The 22320-nt window shown below is 41.7% G+C and overlaps 2 protein-coding genes across 8 annotated transcripts in view; both read right to left on the bottom strand.

Moving 5' to 3' along the window:
* Window positions 1-835: 835 nt before the first annotated feature.
* Window positions 836-7556, bottom strand: apool (apolipoprotein O-like). Of its 3 annotated transcripts, none has more exons than XM_058063426.1 (11): window positions 7445-7556; window positions 6613-6711; window positions 5735-5860; window positions 5213-5267; window positions 4737-4835; window positions 3394-3485; window positions 3207-3311; window positions 2782-2980; window positions 2392-2643; window positions 1745-1849; window positions 836-1289 (listed from the first exon to the last, which is right to left on the bottom strand). In XM_058063426.1, exons 1-11 carry the CDS (start codon window positions 7454-7456, stop codon window positions 1201-1203), a joined length of 1233 nt encoding a protein of 410 aa, XP_057919409.1. In that variant the 5' UTR covers window positions 7457-7556; the 3' UTR covers window positions 836-1200. The 3 variants fall into 3 exon arrangements, with proteins under 3 accessions (XP_057919409.1, XP_057919410.1, XP_057919411.1); XM_058063427.1 differs by having other exon boundaries at window positions 2428-2643; XM_058063428.1 differs by having other exon boundaries at window positions 1745-1846; window positions 2428-2643.
* A 353-nt stretch (window positions 7557-7909) lies between these two features.
* Window positions 7910-22320, bottom strand: part of si:ch211-26b3.4 (connector enhancer of kinase suppressor of ras 2) — a 46809-nt gene continuing 32398 nt past the window's right edge. For 2 of the 5 annotated variants that reach the window (XM_058062885.1, XM_058062882.1), the window contains 13 exons: window positions 21712-21798; window positions 20749-20957; window positions 17979-18016; window positions 17846-17888; window positions 17171-17219; window positions 16713-16885; window positions 15884-15957; window positions 15692-15763; window positions 13922-13992; window positions 13746-13846; window positions 11876-12629; window positions 10647-10909; window positions 7910-10400 (listed from right to left, as the gene is read on the bottom strand). In XM_058062885.1, the coding sequence (XP_057918868.1) occupies window positions 10191-10400; window positions 10647-10909; window positions 11876-12629; window positions 13746-13846; window positions 13922-13992; window positions 15692-15763; window positions 15884-15957; window positions 16713-16885; window positions 17171-17219; window positions 17846-17888; window positions 17979-18016; window positions 20749-20957; window positions 21712-21798 (2144 nt within the window). In that variant the 3' untranslated portion in view covers window positions 7910-10190. Of the gene's footprint in view, window positions 10418-10646; window positions 10910-11875; window positions 12630-13745; window positions 13847-13921; window positions 13993-15691; window positions 15764-15883; window positions 15958-16712; window positions 16886-17170; window positions 17220-17845; window positions 17889-17978; window positions 18017-20748; window positions 20958-21711; window positions 21799-22320 lie in introns of all 5 variants that reach the window. The other 3 variants (XM_058062883.1, XM_058062886.1, XM_058062884.1) reach the window with 3 other exon arrangements.

Genomic DNA, 22320 nt, shown 5'->3' with positions numbered 1-22320 from the left:
TTATTTTGTCTCATTTTGACAGAAGGAATGTCAAACTGTAGTGTTCTTTAGATGATGCATTCCCTTTTCACAGTAGCAGATGATTGAGCCACATCCATAATGCTCTACACAGCGTCCCGTGTAAAAGATGATGCCTTGATGACAGATTACAAACGTACAGTCACGCAATGAAAAAGCAACATAGCAAAGAGCCTGATGTCAAGAAGAATAAAGATTTTCAATGTGAGTGAAGGCTCTGCGTCAACATTGCAGGTTACTGCTGCCTCTGTTGGCTGATGAGCGACATTTAAGATTGATGCGGCTGACAGCGGGGATGGGAGCGGCACGGAATGAGGCTGGCAGCAGCGTTCATTGTTCCAGTCACTGAGATGAGACGCTGATTGATGGGGATAATATTAGTTCCATCAACTCCTCTGTGTTTAAGTGTGTGAATGTATGTAGATTATATGCAGCACAATTCTTTCAGTATGAGTGAAGGTTTATGACCTCTTGTAATTAACAGGTAATACCCGACCAGCCAGCATGGCAAACATACTGTATTGAGCAATAATTTTGCCTCATCAGTTTGTATTCTTTAGTGTACTACACTGTGTAGTAGTACAACTGTGAAACAGAGCCCGGATGAGAGAGCTGACATAAAATGTGTGACTAGTGACCTGACCTTTGACCTTACAGCTGACTCAGCCTTATTAGCTCAGAAAATTCTTCGTCTTCAGGAATGTTGAAGTGACAGAAAAATAAGAATCACTGGAAGTTAAGTAAGGCTGGTGTAATATTGGTAAGAGTCCCAGACCCCCAGTAAAACACTTGTTTTTGCATAAGATGACCAATCATGAAATCATCAAAATAGAAATTTATTTGAGTTCTTGAATCAATAAGTGAAAAGAGTTTTTGCAAGAACAAAATTGCACAAGTTGATGTTCAAATATTTATAATGATTATAAGCTGCTCGCAGGTAACTAACATAGTGAGCTAAATGACAAACTGCCACACAACATCAGTTATCAGAGAGTGGAACCATCTGTGGCACACGTGCGCCATCTATCCTTCCACACAAACTGAATGCAGTTTCAATTATCTTTTGTTTAGTGTAGGAGATAGAAATAGTGTGGCAGGAACGACAGTGTCATCAGGATCTAAAAAAACACCCTTTTCGCTGTGTGTGTTTGTCAAGCAGGATGAGATGTGTGACATCAGGTTTTAGCTGCGAGTGCTGTAGAGGTCTTCGTCCTCCGGGTTGGACTGGCCAAAGTCCAAGAGTGCAGGATCTGGTGCATAGCCACAACCCTCTGATGAACAGCAAGAGGAATGCAGAAACGAAGAAAAAAATATAAATGGTAAGATTCCAGATAAAGAACATTCTTGTAAATCCAATGTTGACAATACAATACCAAGACTAGGGATGCCGTGGCAAGAATTCACTTATTCATAACTCAAAGAGAACCAAAAATGATCTCCACTTCACGAGTGAGTGACTAAAAAAAGCTCAAAACACAGATTTAAATGCATCAAGCGTGTTTTTGGCTAGGAGGGTAAAACTGTCAGTCACCCCCCCCCCCCCTTTCAAGTGCATGCATACGAGATGTCTGAATCATTAGGAGCAAATGTTGCACACACAAAAACCAGACACAGCACATTTTTGTCATCTCAGGAATTTTGGCAGGATGTACAAAGTTTGGAATGTTGGGAGTAAAATCTCACTGGTGTATAGTGGAACAGAGCTAATGGCTAAACGACACAGTACCTTTGTTGGGTTCTGCTGCCTGCTGTTGAATGGGCATGTCTTCTGGTGTCAGCTCCTTTTCTACAGCAGCAGTCAGCGCTTCTTTGGACTCGGCAACTGGCACTGCTGGAGACAATACAGACATGGTCACCAGTACGTATAGTATAGTTTACACAGTGTGTAAATATATATGTGTATATATATATATGTAATGTAGTTAGAACGTTGCATTCTCACATTAAACAACGCCAAACATTCATATAATGAGGTTTGGGCATTTGGAGGTGAGCCCTGAAAGAAGTTTGGGATGGCTAAAAAAGCTCTGTTTCAAAAGGCGTGGTAAAACTTCCCCTTTGTGACGTCACAGAGGGGCAGACTTCCTGATATAAAATGTCCTTTCCTAAATTCTTGTTTAGGAAGTACTTGTTTACGAAACAAGCTCAGGCAGAAGTTGCTGTATTTGGTGATTCCCAGCAAGAGAAAAATATTTTCATCTGCCAAGAGCATTTAACACGGTACTGTTTTTGTGAACATTAACATGTAGTTCCTCCGTAGGAGTCCACAACTCAATACAAAGGGTCGACAAATTTGCACAATCGGTCACCTTTAACAATAACTAATTGCCTAATAATTGCCTAATGTAGTGTAGTCAAGAATCTAAGTGGCACCTGTTAGTTTTTCTGAGGTCTCAGAAGTAGGCATACCCTGAATGGCTTGAACAGACTCTCCCGTTTCAGGGTCTGGAGTTGGTGTGGTCTCCCCAGGCAGGGTATCAGATGCAGGTATAAAGGCCTCTGATGCAATGGAGGCATTCGCAGATGCAGCAAGGGCGCCCTCTGGTGCTTCGTTGAAGAGCTGAGGCGCCTCACTTTGGACAGGGCCAACTGATTCCTTTTTGGGAGGAGCGGCCTCTGTCTTTTCTGACAGATGCGGCACAAAATTAGGACACAAGTGGGAGGGGAAAAAAACGAGTAGAGCGTAGTAGTCTCATGTGATTGATGTGAGATAAAGAAATAGAGACTGAGAAGCGGGAAGACCGAGATCAATATCTGTTCTACCTGAGTCTGTCTCTGAGGGGACCTGCTCGGCAAAGATTTCTGTGAGTGTGACTGGCGCCTCTTCTGCTGTGATAGCGATGATGAGTTTATCAGAGGCTGGAACACACTCCACTGATCCCGCCTCAGCATCTGAGACAGGCTCTGAGGCGTGACGGGGCTCCTCAACCACTGCAGCCTCTGGAGGCTGCACAGGAGGTGCCTGTGAAATATGGAAGCAAAATAAGGACACTTACAAACCTGTTCAACCAGAACAATACATGTTGTTTATGATAATATTAGTATTATTATACATTTGCATATTTCTGGTTGAAACCCCATAGCCCTATTGCTCTTTTTAGTACCAGACATATAAAAATGTTCTCCCATTCCTCAATTTTAATTCAAACACACACACAAAACATTATCTGTTTAAAGGTATGAATAACCTGTGGCTGTGGAGCAAGAACAGGTTCTGAGGACTTGGAGGTGAGAAGTGAAGACACAGCAGCACGACTCCACTGGCCTGCAGCATACATCTTCTTACCTGTCACCTTGGTAACAAGAGAACAAAACAGTTGTTTTGTTGCATGAATGCTCGTGTTGTTGTTGACGGTTGCCAACAGGATTTGTCACCTTCAAGACAGCCACTGCCTGGCTGGGATAGCACACTGAGGCTCCAGCGCTCATCAGACCCAATGGAATTGCAATCCTCTTCAAACGAGAGCCTAAAATGCAGTTTTATCAAATTCATCTTCAAAATAAAAATAAATAATAGCGTTACAGCTTTATGATCTTCAAATACGCTGTCTCGTTAGGTTCATGAGAAGAAGACAAGACCATATTTTAACAATACATTCAAGAAAACCACGGACAAAATGTAAGACTGGATAAACAAACATTTTATTTTATTGAGTCACACAGCAATGCTGCTACATTTTGAAGTGTTTTATAAATTGACCTACGCTTCACGCTTCATTGAAACAAAAACTACAAATGATCAAAGTTAAAATAATGATGGCAGTTGTAGTTGCGAAAAATAATTGATGTTGATGTAAAGACACATGGCAAATAGACGTCAGATTGCAGTAGATTTTATGTTTACACTAAAAGAACTTCACTTGTAATCGTGTTTTGATGTGACACATCGTATGTAAATTTGATCAAATGTAGAATAACTACAGCCTCTGCTTGGACATTAACACCGCGGCGGCTGATGAACTCCAGTGAAGAGTCATGTCGCGAGGGAGTGACGCTAGTAACACTGTGTGCAGGTAGGATTGCAAGGTTTATAGTGTGTGCAAAGCACTTACTGTGTGATTCCATTCCTGCCATTCCACTTCCATATTACGTGTATTATCATTCACAGTAGCGATGCCTTAGTTCATAGCCTGATAGACTTCTGGCTGGCCTGTTCCTGCGAGACAGCTCTTCTCTGAACAACAAATATTGTCATGTTTTAATCTAGCACAGATGCTAGTACTAATGTCTGCACCTACAACATAATCAGACAAACAAAGTTGAATTGATGAGAGAGCTGCAACAATTAATTCTTGAATCAATTATCCAATTAAATCGACAACTATTTTGGCATTTAATTAATCTTTTTTTAATGTAAATATCCTGATTTCTGCCTCTCAAAAGTGAATATTTTTATATTTGCCTAGTCATCCATGTAAGCAGACATATTATCTTTGTGTCTGATGTCTGCACCTTGCCCAAGAAAAAAATTGCCCCCCAAAAAGCAAGAGAGATGCCGCTCTGAAATGTTGCGGACCAAACCACTGAATGTTCATACTGATCATCATTTAACACGAGAATACAACAGTTTAACTACATTTATAGGCCAGAAAAGTGGAAAAACATGGTCCTCTTTAAAGTTCAACACACTTAAATAAGAACAGTCAAGTATTAAGCAGCTTCTCATAATCTTCCATTTGTACAGATGTTTACAGTTTAGTGACTTGGGATCGTGTTACCTTTGCGTGCCAAGAACATGCCAAGCAGGCCAGCCATCGTGATGGTGCCAAACCTGGGTAGGAAACCCAGGGGAGGATCTTTCAAGTAGTAGTATACATCTGAGACACACAAGAGAACAGTCAGAGCGTTGAAATATCAGACCGTCAGAGGGGTGTTAAATGTGCCAAGCAATAACTCACTGAGGTGTTAATCTGATTATAAATGGTGATACAGTGATAGGCAGTCTTGTTGTTTACTCCAAAACACTGTCTTCCTCCATTCAACAGAAAGTACTCAGAAAAGTGTGCTAATTAACAATCTGCAACAAAAATCAATTTTTTTTAAATATACTTTATTATTTACACATATTTCTTAATAAATGTTTCAAGTGGCCGATGCAAACCTGACATGTTAATATTTATGTTATATCCATCTGTATACACATATGGAAAAACAGCTTTTGAACGCTGTGGGTATAACACCTACAGCAACTCACCCTCTCCAGCGTGGTAAAGATTTACACTTCCTCTTTTCACAGAAACACAGGCCCCCTGTGGGGAAAATGGGACAGAACCATCAAGAAAACAACTTTGAAGAATGTGATGTGTGCGCACACGAGTCAGGCTCTAGGTGGTTTTCCTCCACCTTCCACTATAGCAAACTGTCAAATCTTATTACAGTGTGTGTGATGCCACTGCACGAACACCATTTCCTGTGTGACTCCTGAGCTCTGTTGCCTGTTAAAGCGTTAGAATCCGGAATTGTGCTCTGCAACCGCAAATATGAGAAACACAAATCAGAGTTAAAAATGCAACCCAGCAGCTGCAAGATGAGAGGTTAGTGGTAGACTTTTTTTTATGTGTTGTGGCTAATGTTCCGTTGATGGCGCGACCTATCTCGTGTATGTGTTAGTTTCTGTTCGAGTCCTTGGAGAGGATGCGTGTGAGTGCGATAACGGTAGGAGGTGTGAGTGTATACATAGTGCACATGCGAACAGACGCTAAAGAAACCCAAATACCTTCACAGCGTGGGCAAAGGGTAACAGGCCTTCTCTTGCTGTAGTCAGGCCACTCTCAACGAGGCCTGGCTGGTCATGAACAAACTGCGACTGTGCAGACTTTGTCACTGGGGTGTAGACGTTCAGCTGTGGACAAAAGGTAACATTATTACAAGATACGTGCAAACATATAGGTGCAAATTTAAAAGTTTCTTGCTTATCACATTTTTTTCAATAGAAATTAATAAATTATTGCTGTTTTGTGGTTGAATATGCCTATTAATAATCCAAAAGTATGCATAGTTAAATACATTTTATGTATTGGCATAAATTAAGCAATTTCTTGAATACAAATGGTTAAATATGCCAAAGTACAATTATAACATGACATGTAGTATTCTACAATGGTCACTAGGTGTCAGTAATGTTACTGTAGTGAGGGGTGTATTGTGTAATTCTGAGCTGCTGTTTAGAGCCATCTATCCATCCTTCCACTTCCTATGCCACTTGTCCTCACTAAAGTTGCGGGGTGTGCTGGAGCCTATCCCAGCTGACTTTTGGGCAAGAGGCAGGGGTGCATCTTGGACTGGTCGGCAGCCATTCACAGGGCACATATAGTCAATGGATGTTTTTGGAACGTGAAACCATTGTACTCTGAGAAAACCCACACACGTACAATGGCCACCGCAGGAAGTATTATTTCATGTCTAGAGGGCTCTAATAATGTTAAAACCATATTTAGAATATCGTAAACAGCTTTTCTATGAAAATATTTATTTTATTAAGAAGAACTACTTTGTGGAAATTCACTTTTCAATGTCAGGTCTGGAGCCAATGCCGTAAACGAGGGATTATTGTACATGGCGAGGAGTTGTCTCCTCTAGTATCGATGGGGGTACCTTCTCTCGAGTGATGAGACCATCATTGGGCGCTTCATTCACAGTGTACACTCTGATGGAGGCTATGCCCAGCACTGCCGGGACGGCCACCATCGCCACCTGGAAAGAAAATAAATTCTTAAGTCAGACTGTCTAATATAAGACTATATGTAGACATTTTGTCATGTAAATACACCGTCCTTTTTTGGCCACTGTATTTTATTGCAGAAATATTTACTGGCTAAAATGTGCAAATATAACAACAACCCCTTTCACAACCGCCACATTTATTTCTAAAAGGCCTCATGTAAGACGCAACAATAAATATTCAAAAGCTGAGCAAAGTAAATTACATTAAATTACATGAAATGTAATAAGGGGGCTTAGAGGGAGGTTAGATGTATGTTTACATTTTATTGAACGTGGCTGAGGTGTTAGTAAATGCAGTCTTTTGTTGCATTGTATCCCACTTTACATAGAAATTACATACATACTGTGCATTTTAAACTATGTTCAAATAAGGTACACTAAAGCTAACTCTATTAGCGACGTTTTATCGGTCTTTCAATGCATCCAGTGCAGTTGAACAGCAAGATTAATCAGACAGATGATCCGATGTAAGTAATGTAACTGCTGTCAACTAATTAAATAAAAAGTGGACGTTGTTAACATTGACTTAATTCTATCTATGAATAGCCACCAGATGTTTGTCATACTGGATGAATGCGTGGTTTAAATCTGACAAGCAACGCTACCCGAATGTCTGACATCGACACACCGTATGGATATACATTCGCAATTTGCATTCATTAGAATGAAACTTTGCGGAAGACAATAATAGCAATATATTCACCTTGGCCGCCATGCCAGAGCGGCTCCTCCTCCTTTTTTTCTTCTTCTTCTTCTTTTTCTTCTTCTTCTTCGTCTACTTCTTCTGGATGTGTGCGCTGCAGCCTCGAGTTCTCTAAACCATGGTTAGTTGCTGCCATCTAATGGAACATATATTGTACTGCAGTTTACATTTCATTTACAAAAAATGCATTGTATACTGTATATAAATAGCAGATAAAAATTGTAGTGTACAGTATAAATAAAACAAATATTAATAATAATAATAATTGTATTTAATTTGGTATATTTTACCATTATTATTGTTTATATATATATATATATATATATATATATATATGATCTATTCAACTATTGATTGAAAAGTCCTTTTTTTCATATTTGCAAAGGCAGTTATGTGCATCTCCAAACTTTAACTGTAACTGTGAGTGACTTCAAGAAGAAGAAGAAACGGGCAAAACAGAGCTCATAGTGCAGAGGATTCAGTTTATTGGAGTCAAAGTTTAACAACATAAGTTTACAATCTGTATTTTTTTGTAATATATATATATTCATATATATGAAACCAAAAAAGGCTACTTTAGGAAGAATAAATGTACTTGTCTTTCTTTTTTGAATATCATCTTTAGTCAGTTTATTGTACAGAATAACAGTAAGCTAATATCGTCCTTGGAAAAAGAGCAATATGTTCCTTTTTTATGTCGCAGTGCAACTTACATCTTACACACCTGTGCAATGTACCATGAGGCATACACCCCTGAAAGGACACACAGTGGAATCTCCCATTTAGAGGCCTGTTTCTGCAGGTCTACACGCACAGACAGGAGGAGTGATAACAGTCTGTGACTGCCAATCAGAGCTATCTTTCTGTTAACTGAAACAAGTTGCCATCTATTCAGCAGTGGAGCTGAACGCTGTGCAGTCCGAGACTGTATTCCCAGCTGTGTGTGTAGGAACTCCAGTAAAGTCATTCCATCGTTGCCAAAGCGAGGGTTGGGAGGCACAGGGAAAGTGCTTGCATCGTTTAGTTTCTTTGTGGTACTTTCAAATAAACAATTCAAAAACAGAACTATATCTGGTTTGTGTTTGATATTTCAAAAGCGTGTAATACGATGACAAAAATAAGAACTACAGTAGAATGTGAAGAATACGTACAGGTAGTGCTGGATGCAGCAGGTGCTACACATGTCTGTCCTTGATTGAGTCCTTGGCCAATGATGCACAAAACTGGATTAAACTACCCGGTATCAACCATACAGTAACTAACTTGGGGTCTCAATGTCGGTGAACGAAAATTATAATTAAATTCTGATTCAATTGTGCGACTTTGCATGTCTTAACACACAGATATATAAAAGGAAATAATTCCTTTAAGTGTTTGAAAAGTAATTCCTCAATGGTGCTTCTGTGTGTATCATGCACTCAATCCCGCAATCGCGAAAAGAAATTAAAATGACCCACAGTATTTTTACCCTGTCCAATCAAATCCGTCCCAGGCCTTTTCTCATGCACCACATCATCAGGAGAACGTCTACGGCTCAGCCTTAATACACACGTACCACTAAAAGAATGTCACTCAGGCAGATGACAGGGTTTGTTCCAAGTTCGTCAGCGATGGAGTGGAGAGGGGAACACTGCAAAACCTTGGCATAGAATACATCCTACTTTACATTATATCTATGACACAAAACGTAAATAGATTTATATATTTATCTATGTTTAAATATATTTGTCCACTGTACACAAATCTTTAGAAAATGAGACAAATGCTTGTACCTGATCATTTGAACAGCGATGGTAAAGAGGCCAGTGTGACGTAGACCCTGTGATGGTGGCGATGAGACGACGATATATACGTAGAAAGTGCATTCTTTGCGGTGAACGACTCTTTTGAGAACAACCCTTGCATTCACAACAAAACAAAATTTGCACTCGCTCAAAAACATACAGTACTCTCTGTCTTCCTCCGCTACCTCAAAACAAATATCACAGTGGTAGTGGAATGAAAACATTTACATCAGTATACACATATACACAATCTTAGAAAGAGAAGATGAAGATGGAGATGGAGAGAAAATGTACGTTTGCACTCAATCAGAAGAGCCTCCGTGTATAGACAAACTTTTTCACAGTTTGAAAATGGGGTGTATATGTAGAAAAAATGGTTCTCAATGCTTGTTGTGGTGGTTTTCATTGGTTCATTGGTAAAGTGATTAACCAGCATTTGATGGCTACCTTTCACAGTCTTATATTAGAATAAAGTCGCCGAGCTGACTTTCCCCTCGCTGTCCTGTCAGATCAGCTTGGGATAACAGTGAGGTCCCTGTAAATCAGCGTGATATGCAGTGAGGAAACCAAAGAGAAAGAGAGAAGGGGGAGGATCGGTGGCTCTGGGTGCAAAGTTCGTCAGTACAAAAGTACAGTGCTGTGGTGAAAAGGATTCTCCTCTGTATTGCTGCTACATAGCTGCCCCTTCCCCCTAAAATCAACCAGAATAATAGCAAAAAGAAGAGTATACAAATGTCGAAATGTCTCCTTTTCCTCCCATTTCCTTCTTGACAGGCGTGTGGACTTTATGCTGAGCTCCACAGACAAAAGAAGATTAATGGTTTCTGTTCAGGCATGCAACAGGCACCCTGAGGGGTCCTCAGAGTTATCAAAAGATCATACACGCATATCTCAGACTGTTCCTTCTATATTTACACATATTACAGTGTGTGTTTATGTGAGTGTGTGTGTGTGTGTGTGTCTCACACATGAGTCTCAATAAAGGAGTGTGTGTGGGTCATGACGGGAGCGCCTAACGGGGAGAGGTCGTCCTGGCCGTTGGTGCCAGGGCTGAGCTGGCAGATGTCGGAATAGAGCTCACTGTGCCACTGCTTCCACTCTCTGAAGGTCTGGGAACACAGGCCTGGGTCCTCCAGGAGGGCGCAGATGACCGCCAGCTCGGACTCTTTGGCCTGGAGGAGACATTACACTGTTAACAGTTGGGTGTGGAAGTGGTTTATGTTGTATTGACGTGGTTAAATTATAGCGTGGAGCTACATTTTTTTCACTTTTTACACCATTGGAAAATATAATTATTAGCATTTAAAGCACACTGCAAAACTAACATGCGCCAAAAGTTGGGTATTCCACTAATTCCTCTCTAAAAATACACCTAAAAGTGTGTATATATAATTTGCCTTCAAATAGCCTCTAGCTACCTTTAAAGTGCTGCGGAGAGCTCGGACCCGGTGCAGTCTGTCGTTCAGAAGCGGGTCCCGGACTCTCTGAGTAAAACCTCGTCGAAGCTCCTGCTTACTGCAGGGTCTTGGGTCTCCTAGCGCAGTAACGTTGGCTTGCTCAAGGGCCCGATAAAGCTGCTCAAGCCCATCCAACGGCTCAGGTTCACGTCCATCTGACACTCGTCGCTCTCGTCCCTCCGAGACCCTCCGCTCTCTGCTTTCAATTCTCAACTCCCGCAAGTCTGAGGAAGGTGAGAAGAAGCAGGGAAATAGATATTTCTGCCAACGCTTGCATGGTTTCTTTATTTAGGATGCTCATTTGTTGTGCTTGTGCTTGGGTTCAACTCCTTCTTGTTTACTTATTATGTTACTTATGTTTACCTCCTCAATATATTTTACAATCAAGCAAAAATGGGTTACTTTGTGTTCCATGTGTGTTGACGTGTTGTGTTGTTTGGATGGCTTTTTCCACCGATTTCAGCTCAGAATTTGCAATAAACGTGTTGTTACACATCTGTTAGTTCCAGCTCCACTCACTATATCGCTTAAGCTGCTTGTTCATTAGCAATAAAGGGAATCAACAAGCTAAATATTCGACTAGTTTCTCACTGAGTTTACAAACCAGAAAATACTGCCCTCTAGTACTTTGGTAGAGTATTGCATACAAACACAACTCCGAGGCAAAACTTTGAAACGGTCATGACGGCATCAGAAGAGACGCCGTAGAGGCTACACAGAAGCATAAACCAATCAAAGACCTGCAAGCGGCTCCGGAACCGTGGGTTGCAGACCCCTGGTCTTGGGCTATAGGTTGGACCACAGAAGGCAGTCGAGGTTTCTGGCTTTCCCTCATTTTCCAGAAAATGTCCCTTATTTTTAAACGCAAATGTAAACAGGTATGTTTTTGCATAAAAGACGTCTCATTCACCAATTTTTGTAATAATTTATAAATACCTGATAATTCAGGTAAAACGGATAGCATGTCTTTATGCTTCACTGATAATGTTTGCAATTTTGGCTTATTGTACTTAAATACAATCTTAAAAAGTCCACAGTAAAATCAAATGTCATTCACAGGCTGCCATGCTCACGCCAAAGACAAGTGCATGGTGCTGCAACACCAAAAGGTCAAAACCCAACAAAAATGATGACTTTTTTATAGACTAGACGTATTATTTTATAGTGCAGACCGGGTAGGATTATCTTACCTTCGTCACCCTCCAGCATATCTGCAGCCTGTCTCTCTCCCTCCTCATCTTCACTTCTCTCCTCCATGTGAGCTGACGAGTGTAGCAACTTGCCCCCAAAGGGGTCCCTATTCCTGGGCAAACTCTGGCTACGCTGCTTATGGGAGCGTCGGTGTGTGTAGCTGTGTGTGTAAGGCCCACGCTCAAGAGGAAAAGGTCCATCTCGATCCCTATCTCTCTCTGCGGCATGGTGTCGTCGTACTGGAAGCGTGGCCTGCCTGCGTCTTTCTGGGGACATGCCCTGTCTGCCCAGTCCTCCATAAAGCCCCATCTCCCCGGGCATGCCCCCCATTACGCCACCATAATCGCTTTCTCCTGGTGCTGTCTGGAGGAAGTGCAGCCCTGCGCTGGTCAGCGGGGTCTCAATGAGGTCCTGCCAGGAGCGGCGTTCACGGTGGGAAGAACGGCAACCTGAGGAGTGGGTACTGGTGCTGCCCGTTCCAGTGCCCATGCCCAGTCCTTCCCCACGCTGGTCCTCAGCAGAAGAGTGGGAGTGCGTGGACTCGCTGGAAAAATGCCGGCCATGCTTTGGCTCTGGGAAGGGGCTAGAAGAATTGACCTGGAGAGGAAGAGGGGAGGTGGAAGAGACCATCTGTGGAGGGACGGGGGAGGTGGAGGCACTCATTGGTAGAGGAAGTGGGGACGGAGTGGAGCGCATGAGACTCATGGAGCTGACCGAACGGGGCAACTGGTCATACGTGTGGAGGAGGTTCGACTTTGTGGGTTAAGTGGGGTGGGTGGAACAGGTGGTCGACAATGTGAGTATAAAACAAGAAGGGCACAAAGATGGCGGGGTTGAAGGGAGGAACATACAGAAGAACAGAAAAAAGCAGAGCGTAAAAGATGAGAGCACAAAAGCAATGAGATGTCAGATGAATAACTCCAAAAATGTCTGACATGGCTGTTGAACATGATAATGCAACTTAATGTACATGTCCGAACATCCTTTGAAGACACTTTGACACCAAGTACTACAGTCTGGATATATCTGGATGTGGGCCTGCTACATGTATTGTGTGGCATCATACCCAAAAGGATGAATGCAACACTGTGTGAAAAGGTTAGAAATGGAAGAAGACATCCAGCATCTGTTGTTTGTTCTTATTGGCGCTTGGCTATCAGTCACATGACATCATAAGTCCCTGTGGGTAGCATGCCGCCATAATGTAGTTGGTTTGTATCTGCTATTTTGCTAAAATGCTAAAACTTTTGACAATAAAAAGACAATTTGTACTGTACTGTTTGGTGATAACACGTCTTACAGAATTCTCCAATGTCAGAATTAAATGTGGTCTATAGGAGTCAACTAGTGGGTCAGCACCTAAAAGTGGGTTCCAGATCCCTTCTGGGTTGGTTGCAAAATGACATTAAAATGACATGTTATGGTTATGTTATGTGTAAAATTTAGTTTAGCATTTTTTTTCTGAAGAAAATACATCTCATTCACCATGCGAAGGTAATAATTTATAAATATTTGATAATACAGTTAATATACAGCGTATATATACATACCACTGTTAAAAAGTCCACAAAGGATTCTGCAGCATCCTTGAACGCACCATAGTTACAGTATATGCTTGTGCTGTGACTTGCTACAACTGACTAGTTGTGACTTAAGATGATTTAAGAACCCCTGGTCTACAGTATTTAGCGCCATCTATTGGTCAGACTGTGAACAGGTCTAGGCAGCACAGATGTGTTGGGCCTAGCCGCTTACCGAACCAGATAATTTTATGTTTTATTGATGCTGAGAGCGCTAAAAACCGTGGGTCTCTTGAATAAAATATTTCAGAATTGAACACAGCAAATGAGTTGTGGAGTTGGTACTCACTGATGGTGTGCGGTGGTAAGTATCGCAGAGGGACGACGGCCCCTCCTGTTTGAGTGTCATGGAACCGTCAACCTCATCTTGATCACTCTCGCTCCAGTAGTCTGAAATGGAGAGAAGTTGACATGAGTGCTGTCATTTTAAAAGTTGACGTGAGAATTCGAGAGAGCTGATCTCACCTTCATCTGGGCGTGGCACTTTGTCATCAGGTGTGTAGCCAATAGCGGCCAATCCAAGCCTGTTCATCCACCTATGAAAGGATGAAATGAACACAAAAGGAAAAGGAGGGGAAATGTTGGGTTATACTGGGTAATTGGTGGGTGATGAATAAAAAAATATATTCCGTCTAAATAATTGAAGTCGTGTCTCTTCACAGTTGAGCTCTTTCTAACCGACTTCATCCCCCTGATGAGGAGACAAAAGTAGAAAGTAAATTAGAAGAATGGATGCAGGAAGAGCTGATCGGCTCCAGTTTCAGTCTTTGAACTCTGAGTCTCGAGTGGCTTTAATGTTTTATATACATTCATACTTCCTATCTTCATCCACGTCCCCTGTCTGTCTCTGTTTTGTCTGTCTGTCTGCACAGCGGATTCAAGCTTGTTCTGTGTCCCTGCAGACTGAATAATCAGGCTGCAACTAAAAATAGAAGCTTCGTTTGAATACCAGACATAGAAAACTCATCATCATTTTTTAGATTATTGTCAACATATGCTGTAAACAAATCCGATAAAAATACACGCACAGTAGGTCCCAGCATAGCATTTATAACCCCACAAATTCACAGAATTCGCTTCCAAAATAGGCCAGCATTTCATGTACCACTGTTAAAAAAGCCCAGAACTTTTACATGTTTTACATGTTATGTGTTTCACCGAGAACTTACAAAATCTAGGCTCAAAACCTGTACACAAGCTAATATACGAGCATACGGCATTACTGGAATTACAGCAGGTACGTGGTGTGGATTATGTAGACGCAGTTTAGTCTACGTCTAAAGAACTGGGGAGCCTTGTACTACCGCTTGCTGCTTCAGAGTGACGTAATCACAGTTGTGCAGCTGATTATTATCATTGTGTGAGCGGTGAGTACCCTTGCATTTTGTAATTTAAATGTATTAAATATGTATGTGGGGCATGTCTAGAGCTTAAACCTGGATTGTGGCTTTAGCTTGTTAACTTCCAATGGCAATTAATTGCAAGTGTTGATTCCAAATCGGACAACGTCAATGTTGAGCTAGCAGGAGGGTTTGGAGGGGAGAAGCAAGCAAGTATTGAAATTATAAGATAATTTCCAATATTAAGTATCTATTGCCTTACCGAGTCTCATGCGTTTCAGTAATCAAAATATGGTTTAGGATTACTACAAATACTACTGATGCTGATTTTCATCCTCATCTGGAGTTATTGCAGTGGGTCATAAATTGAAAGGTGGGGTACAGTTAGTATAAACAGTAAAACAGACGTCAATGTGCCACTGAGCAGATTTTCTGTAATCTGCAGGAAAACTACTTTATCACCCTGCTGATGTGTACTTTCTCCAGTGTATAAAGTAATTCCAAATATCTAAAATAAGACCCAAAAGCGGGTTCTTTGTGGGGCAACACAATAGTAAAGCCTAACATGAGCACCACCACCAGCTGCAGTTTGGTGTCTAATGGTGTTAATGACTCTTCCGCAATTATCTTCCAGTCATCGTTGAGAGGTGTGGAGAATTACGTCTGATCAAACCCCTGCAGATATGACTCACACACAAGTGCACATGTGACTTAGTCACACAGGTCTACGTTTAAGAACACAGCCGGGGTTGACGCCTTATTAACTCAGTGTGCCGCGTTGGTGGGCAACCTCCTTGTCGAAACTTGGTAGGCTGAGCTACGACATTCATGAAACAACACGTGATGTCCCCAGTAGCTGCTCGCTGTCCGCATCAAAATGCAAAAACACACTCACCTATTCATTTCCTCAAGACAATCTGTGGCGAAGAAGAAGCTTTTGATTTTGGGATGACAGGCTTTGAAGGCACTGCAGTCAGCCGGAGAGAAAAAGGCTGATTAGTGCTTCAGTGTGTACACAGTAGGTTTGTGTGCACTCGTGTTGTTCAGGCTAGAGCAAATGTGCTTGATTAATAATTTGGGCACTCACAATTTCCGTCTGCACTCTATGGCTCTGTCTATTCTGAACTCTGGGAGGCTGATGAAGCCCTCAGCCTTCTCATCCTGCAGGCGAAGACAGATGGAGAACGCTGGTACATTATTATCATCATCATCATCATCATCATCATCATCATCATCTCGGGGAACAAACTGATCTACCGGTTTCAGTCAGGCTAGAACCGTTCTGGTCAAACAACATATGTCGTTTACATTGGCTGGGTCGAGTCTTTCACCACTTTCATTAACAAAGCACTCAGCAAACGTAGACCAAGGTTTAGTAAAAACTGTTTTAAGGTAAAATCTGGGCACCTTATAAAACATCCGTACAAAAGGGTTGATTAAAAATGTTCTTAAACTTCATTTGTTTACTGACTGAAGTTATTATGAGTCACTCACTTAAGTGAACCAATCCAAGAGTCTTTGTCGAGCACCAGTGAGTCAGTAAAATCCGAGTTTTTGTCAACCCGTGATTTAGTACAAACGTGAACCGTAAAACTCAATACTTTGTCAAGTACCCGCGAGTCAGTACAACTCAAGTATTCGGCCAGCACCCGAGAGCCAGCGTACAGCTTGAGTCTTCGTCGAGCACCCAAAATGACTTTTTCAAACAGATATACGGTATATGTAATGTAATGATGACATTAACACTATCAAAATATTAGGGCTACTTTCACTAATCCACTCTAAGGCTGTGGTAAATGTCTGAGAATACTACTGAGAATAAACGGCCTAGAAAATGGATGGATGGTAGCTTGACTAGTTCCGATTAAGTAAAAACTTGCACAACTCGAGCTCTCACATAATGTGAAGGCACTCACATTCTGATTAGTGTACCAATAAAGGCACGACTCTTTCAGGATGAACCAGTACTTCCGCCATTTCTGTGTAAAGTATCCTTTAGCGTCCTTCTTCTTCCACAACCAGCCTTCACAGTCTCCGTGGCCGAGATCCTTACAGGAGATTCTCCTTCGACTGGCACTAGTTAGGGAACCTGAAAAGAGAGGAAACATTATTACAATAGTGTTACAACATGTTAATAAAAGTATTTCATTGTACACTTGGAACCAATGCACAGTATACCAGTATGGCCAAATACTTAAATGCGACCTAGTACCTAGTACCTTACGACCTTATGTACCTTACTTTCAAGAGAATCCGTTCAAGATAAAGAATCATTAATAGAGAGATTGACACTGATGCACAACTTGGTAAAGTAATGGTAAGCATCAAAACAACATGGGAGTAAAAAAAAGAATAAATGTAAATGTTTGTCTACCTTTACTTCTCTTTTTGGTTTTCGTTCTTAGTGAGGTGTAATGGAAGGACTGCAAGAAAGAGAGGGGGGAAAAATAATATTAACTCAAGAACAAACCACGTCAGGAGTACAACTTCTTTCTTTTCCCATGGTTCAAACCAAGCAACACCATAAATGTTTTTGAGGAATCTGATCATCTACTATGTCCTACAAGCAGAAAAAATACTAATACAAACACTGAACAACATTTTTTGGGGGGCATTTGTGACCACTTGCACAACTTAATGGGATCCTTTCTATTATTGTGATTGTAGTTTGCATTGGGCTAAAATTGCAATTTTGCAATTTACAATAACACTCAAGATGGTATTCTACAGCTCTTTGGAGAACTGAATAGAGCTTCCTAAGGAAGCGTAAACTGATGTTGAAACCAATTTTACCCACTGAACTTTTCCGTTATTGGGTTGTGTGGCTGTTCTCCCTTCTCTTTGGTATTTGAACACGACCAAGCTCATTCTCATAGCGGATGTGGTTGCTAGGAAACAGCTGACGTAACACCGAAGCCTCTGTGGCTTCATTAAATGGATGTGAGTCACTGAATAGTGTTTAAAAAGTGAGGGGGGGGGGGGGGGGGGGATAGGCTGTATTATTCAAGAAATAAGAAAGGAAAGTGACGCAAAAGTACAGTATCCTTACCTTCTTCATCGAGGCTGCTCCTGAGCTTCCAGAGCCCGAGTACCTGCGGGAGAATTGATAGTAATGGTATAAAACTCTTATAATTACTGACTTTAATTCTAAATCTGTGTCCTGACCACAACTATAAGCTCACCTGTCTGTTGTGTCTGCTCGTAGTGTGTCTGCACCTCGCTAAAAGACAGAAAATAAAAGTTATTAAAGAGCTCATCAAACCTTTAAATACCCATCAGAGGGACACATTCTTTGTCCATGTTAAAAAAATTAGTTTGTGTTATAATGTGTTGTTTATAGTGTTTAATTGTCTGAATAACTTTGAAAAAAAGGCTAGAATATTGGGTTACAGGCCATTCCACTGAATTGGTGCAATTATGCAAAGTGTTCTGCACGTTGATGTGATTGCATATTTAATAAATACAATTTGAAGCAAGAATTTAAACTACATTGAACACTGGAAAAACACTGGAACACAACAACACACCGTCCTTCAAAATTAGAATGGTGTTTGCCTCATGTATGTGTGAACGAAATAAGCGTATCATAAAAATTATCTTGCACATGCAAAAAAGGAAAAAAGGAATTTGGTAAAAATATCAAACTGACTTCATAGGGACCTCCATGATTACAGAGTTAACTTTCTTTGCAGATATTTAATGTTTGTTCCACGGCTCAGGTGCCCTTAAGTAAACGCTCGGTACCCGCATGCTGAGAAGCCGCCTGCTGCTCCGGTGTGTAACTAACTGTGGTGTGATTGCGGTGTTCCAATGGGTTAAATAAATGCAGTATTATTTGTACGCATGCATATATAACTATAAAAATAGTCATTTTAAGAGGTGTGCCATTGATGCACAGTTAGAAATATTGCTATTTAAGTTGCTTTAACAAATATAAAACACCTGAAGGGGACATGTAGTCATGTAGTATATTCGTGTACTCTGTTCGTGTACACGTGCTTTTGACTAGATTGGAAACATCGCTTGGTGAGCGAGAGGCAGAGAGAACAGTGTGTACTAAAAACTTGGAATCCTGTGTGTTTATGTTCATAATTAGTCTAGCTGATGCTGAGTCATACACATCCTCGCTTACCAGGATGCGTGTTTGTGTGTGCACTTCAACGTGTGTGTTTGCCCAGAATAAACTCCCATTTATAATCCGCCGTGTCTGAGGAGATGGGCATGTTAGGATGAATCATGAGATACCTTCTCTGCATACAAATCAATTTGTGTGAGCGAGTGTGCACATGTGCAAGAGTGCGTGTGTATCAGTGGGGCCGGTGTGGAAGTGTCACTTTTGTCATAATCCATAAAGATGCCAGCACATCAAGCTCACTCCCTTTGCTCTTCCACATAGGTGAAACACACATACGCACAAATGAGGGTTAACCTGAGGCGAACATCATGGCCTACCTTCAAAACACTTTCATTAGAGACACATGGAGAAAGACACTGCAAGGATTGACTCAGAGTTTAATGCCAGAGGAAATAAATGATAGACTTGGATGCTGGTTAATTAATGTAATGGAATTCCCAAATGCATGCATGTATGCCCCCCCCTCCCATAGTGGCTGTAAATTGTATAGTGATGATGTCATAGTCATCTCATTCAATGAGATGCACATTTTGCTTTTTGATGGTGATCAATGGTGATCACTCCACATCCACCCCCCCAGAAAGTTATGGCATATTTTGGAGTGGCTTTTTCTTGTGGCCAAAACAAACCAACCTGCCATAATTTACCTAAAACAAGAAAGTGTGGGGTGTATGAAAATCACCAGCGGTGAACTATAGTGAAAACACAGAGCATGAAATATGTGGTACATTTGAAGTGTACAGACCATTAAATAAGGCAAACAATTGCCGACGGCAGCCAGTGGAGTAGTGGCGCAGCCATCTGAATTTAAACGATCTCACCGAGTCTTAACACTGTCAGTATTCACACAAATACCAGCACTATATTATATTATAGATACTCATTTAATCAGTTAAAGGTGAAATAGTCACTGTGCATGAGTGCTGCCATGAATGTTCTGCATGTCTGAATATCTTGAAGAAAAATCCTATTTTTACTTTATATAATTGGGCTTCGTTTTAATGGTAAACAATCATAAAAAAACACATTTCAACTTTCCTCACATGTGCTGCTTGTTTAGCGCTCACATAAAGGGTAGGCTTCAACAAAGTGAGCCATCTGCCATCGAGCTTATGCGAATATGGTGCCAAAAAGCAATTTAACAAAGTTTAAAAACAAGTTCACCATCTGCATATGAGGAGAAAAAATTCAGGTGAAAGAGAATTTTGAGATCCGTTGCAATAAGCGCTGGCAGTGTAGGACCATTTCATGTGTATAGCAGCACTCTGGCTGGGCGTGTAGATTGAATGGGCATTAAAATGTCTCCCAGTACAGTCATACTGTACAAGCTTTTCATCCTATCGCCAGCCGCCTTACAGAGGAAACTCATTTTGTATCCGTAATCTTGCTCTTTCGGTCACAAGCCCAAAGCTCATGACCATATGAGGCTAGAACACAGATCGACCGGTAAATTGAGAGCTTTGCCTTCCGGCTCAGCTCGCTCTTCAACACGACGGCCCGGTGCAGCGATCACATTACTACAGACGCTGCGCTGATCTGCTTGTCAGGCTGACGTTCCAAACGTCACTCACTCGCGAACAAAAGCCAGAGTACTTGAACTCCTCCATCTGGGGCAAACCCGAAAGGTGCAACCATTTTCATTTTCAAAGCCGAGAACCACCACCACATCTGTCTGCTGTCCACTGCTGTAAAATTAGGAATAAAATCAGAATTCCCCGATTACAGCACCAGTAAATGATTATTCTATTCAATTATCCGTGGACCATGATGATGTGGGACAATAGATGACATGTTGAATAAAAGGGCTGAGTACATACTGGCAAAGCATCAGGTGGCTGGTCTAAACGCAAGGTAGACGACAACATGGATGGGCTGATAGGGAAACTCGGGCTGCTCGGATTGCGGCTCTTGCGTCGAGAACGTCTGGTGGAGTCCCTTCGACTCTCTCTCCCTGGACCTTCCGGTTCCTCTTCAATGACCAGGATCTTGTCGTCACTGAGATAACGCAGCAGGGAATTGTCTGAATCTGTGTAAAAGAGGCATGGCACCCGTTAGATGATGGACAGGCTCAACAGAACGGTTGAGAGAGGGAGTGGAAACCAAAGACAGCTGCTGATAACGTGGAGCCGAGGGAGAACTCGGCATTGCAAAGAGACATGACTCAATTGACCCTTACAATTTCCAAAAAAAAAAAGTCAAAAAGGATAAAAGTTCCCCAAAGCTGCATTATCTGGTAGACTATGACTCCACAGCTCGGGACATCCTGCTTATCTGTTAGCAAAGATTATGGGGATTTGGAAGAAACTACTGCTAAATCTGCAATGTGACAGACTGTCTGAATTTGCTCATTTGTTCGTTGTTAAATTTATAAAAAAAACCCTAAAACTGACACAACAATGAGGAAGAAAAGAAAAACTATTTCCAACCCTGAACCTGTTATTGTGCTTTAATGTTATTCATAGACTTTCTGACAGCAGAGTGCAGCTGAATACAGATCAAGTGTCAGTGCAAACTCTTCCAATTGGTCACACTGAAATACCTTCATTTCAAGAACGCTTGTATAAATGCAATACGCTTGCATTTATGCTTGTTTGTCACTATGTCAGATACATACCTGCCAGATATGTATCCTAACACAACCACGGCACCATGGACAACCTGAAGATGGGCTGAAATGTGTTGGCTTGAAAAGGCAGCAAAGCAAGGCACTGATCCAAACCGGTTTGTTTGTACAGTGCGAGGGGCAGCTTCTGCATGTATATGTGTTAGTATGTGTGTACCTCGGCTCCCTCTCTTGCCCATGCTGGGTTCCTTGGCCTCGGCCATCCAGTTATATTCGGGAGGCATGGAAACGGGTCTGAGGTCACCTGGAACAATCCAACCAGCGATCAGAGAGTCGTCTTAAGGGGGAACGTGGGTAATCGGGTGTCGGCAAGCAGAGACCGAGAGAGTGACTGAGAGACAGCTGGTGGGTGGACAGGTGAGAGGGAGACAAGGTGTGTGCAGGTGAGGGGCATGACATGCAAGACCAGGATCAACTTACTCTCAAGTTAGTTTGGTTTGGTTGCCCTGACTCTTGAGAGTCTGGGCTTTTAGCTCGATGGCTAGCACTGGACTGAACCACGCAGTGGTGGGGGGAGTGCGGTTTAAGGGGGTGAGTCTTTGAGTGTTTCTTTATTTTATCTGTTTGTCTGTACAACACAGAGAAGTAGAGTGTGCATGTGTAATGGATGCCAACCAGCAGGGTAGCAAAAGGACATTGGTTACGGTGATTTGACCACCTGTTCCTTTTAATTAGTTAGACCAACACTGCTCGGCTCTCAATCAGTGCATTCGAGCCCGCGCTGGATTATGCTGGGTTGGACTGCAGAAAAAATATTCAAGCTTTG

This window comes from Doryrhamphus excisus, chromosome 23 (assembly GCF_030265055.1).
Source record: "Doryrhamphus excisus isolate RoL2022-K1 chromosome 23, RoL_Dexc_1.0, whole genome shotgun sequence".
Taxonomy (NCBI): domain Eukaryota; kingdom Metazoa; phylum Chordata; class Actinopteri; order Syngnathiformes; family Syngnathidae; genus Doryrhamphus; species Doryrhamphus excisus.
Note: the sequence above shows the minus strand (reverse complement) of the source record. Positions and strands in the feature narration are given on the sequence as shown.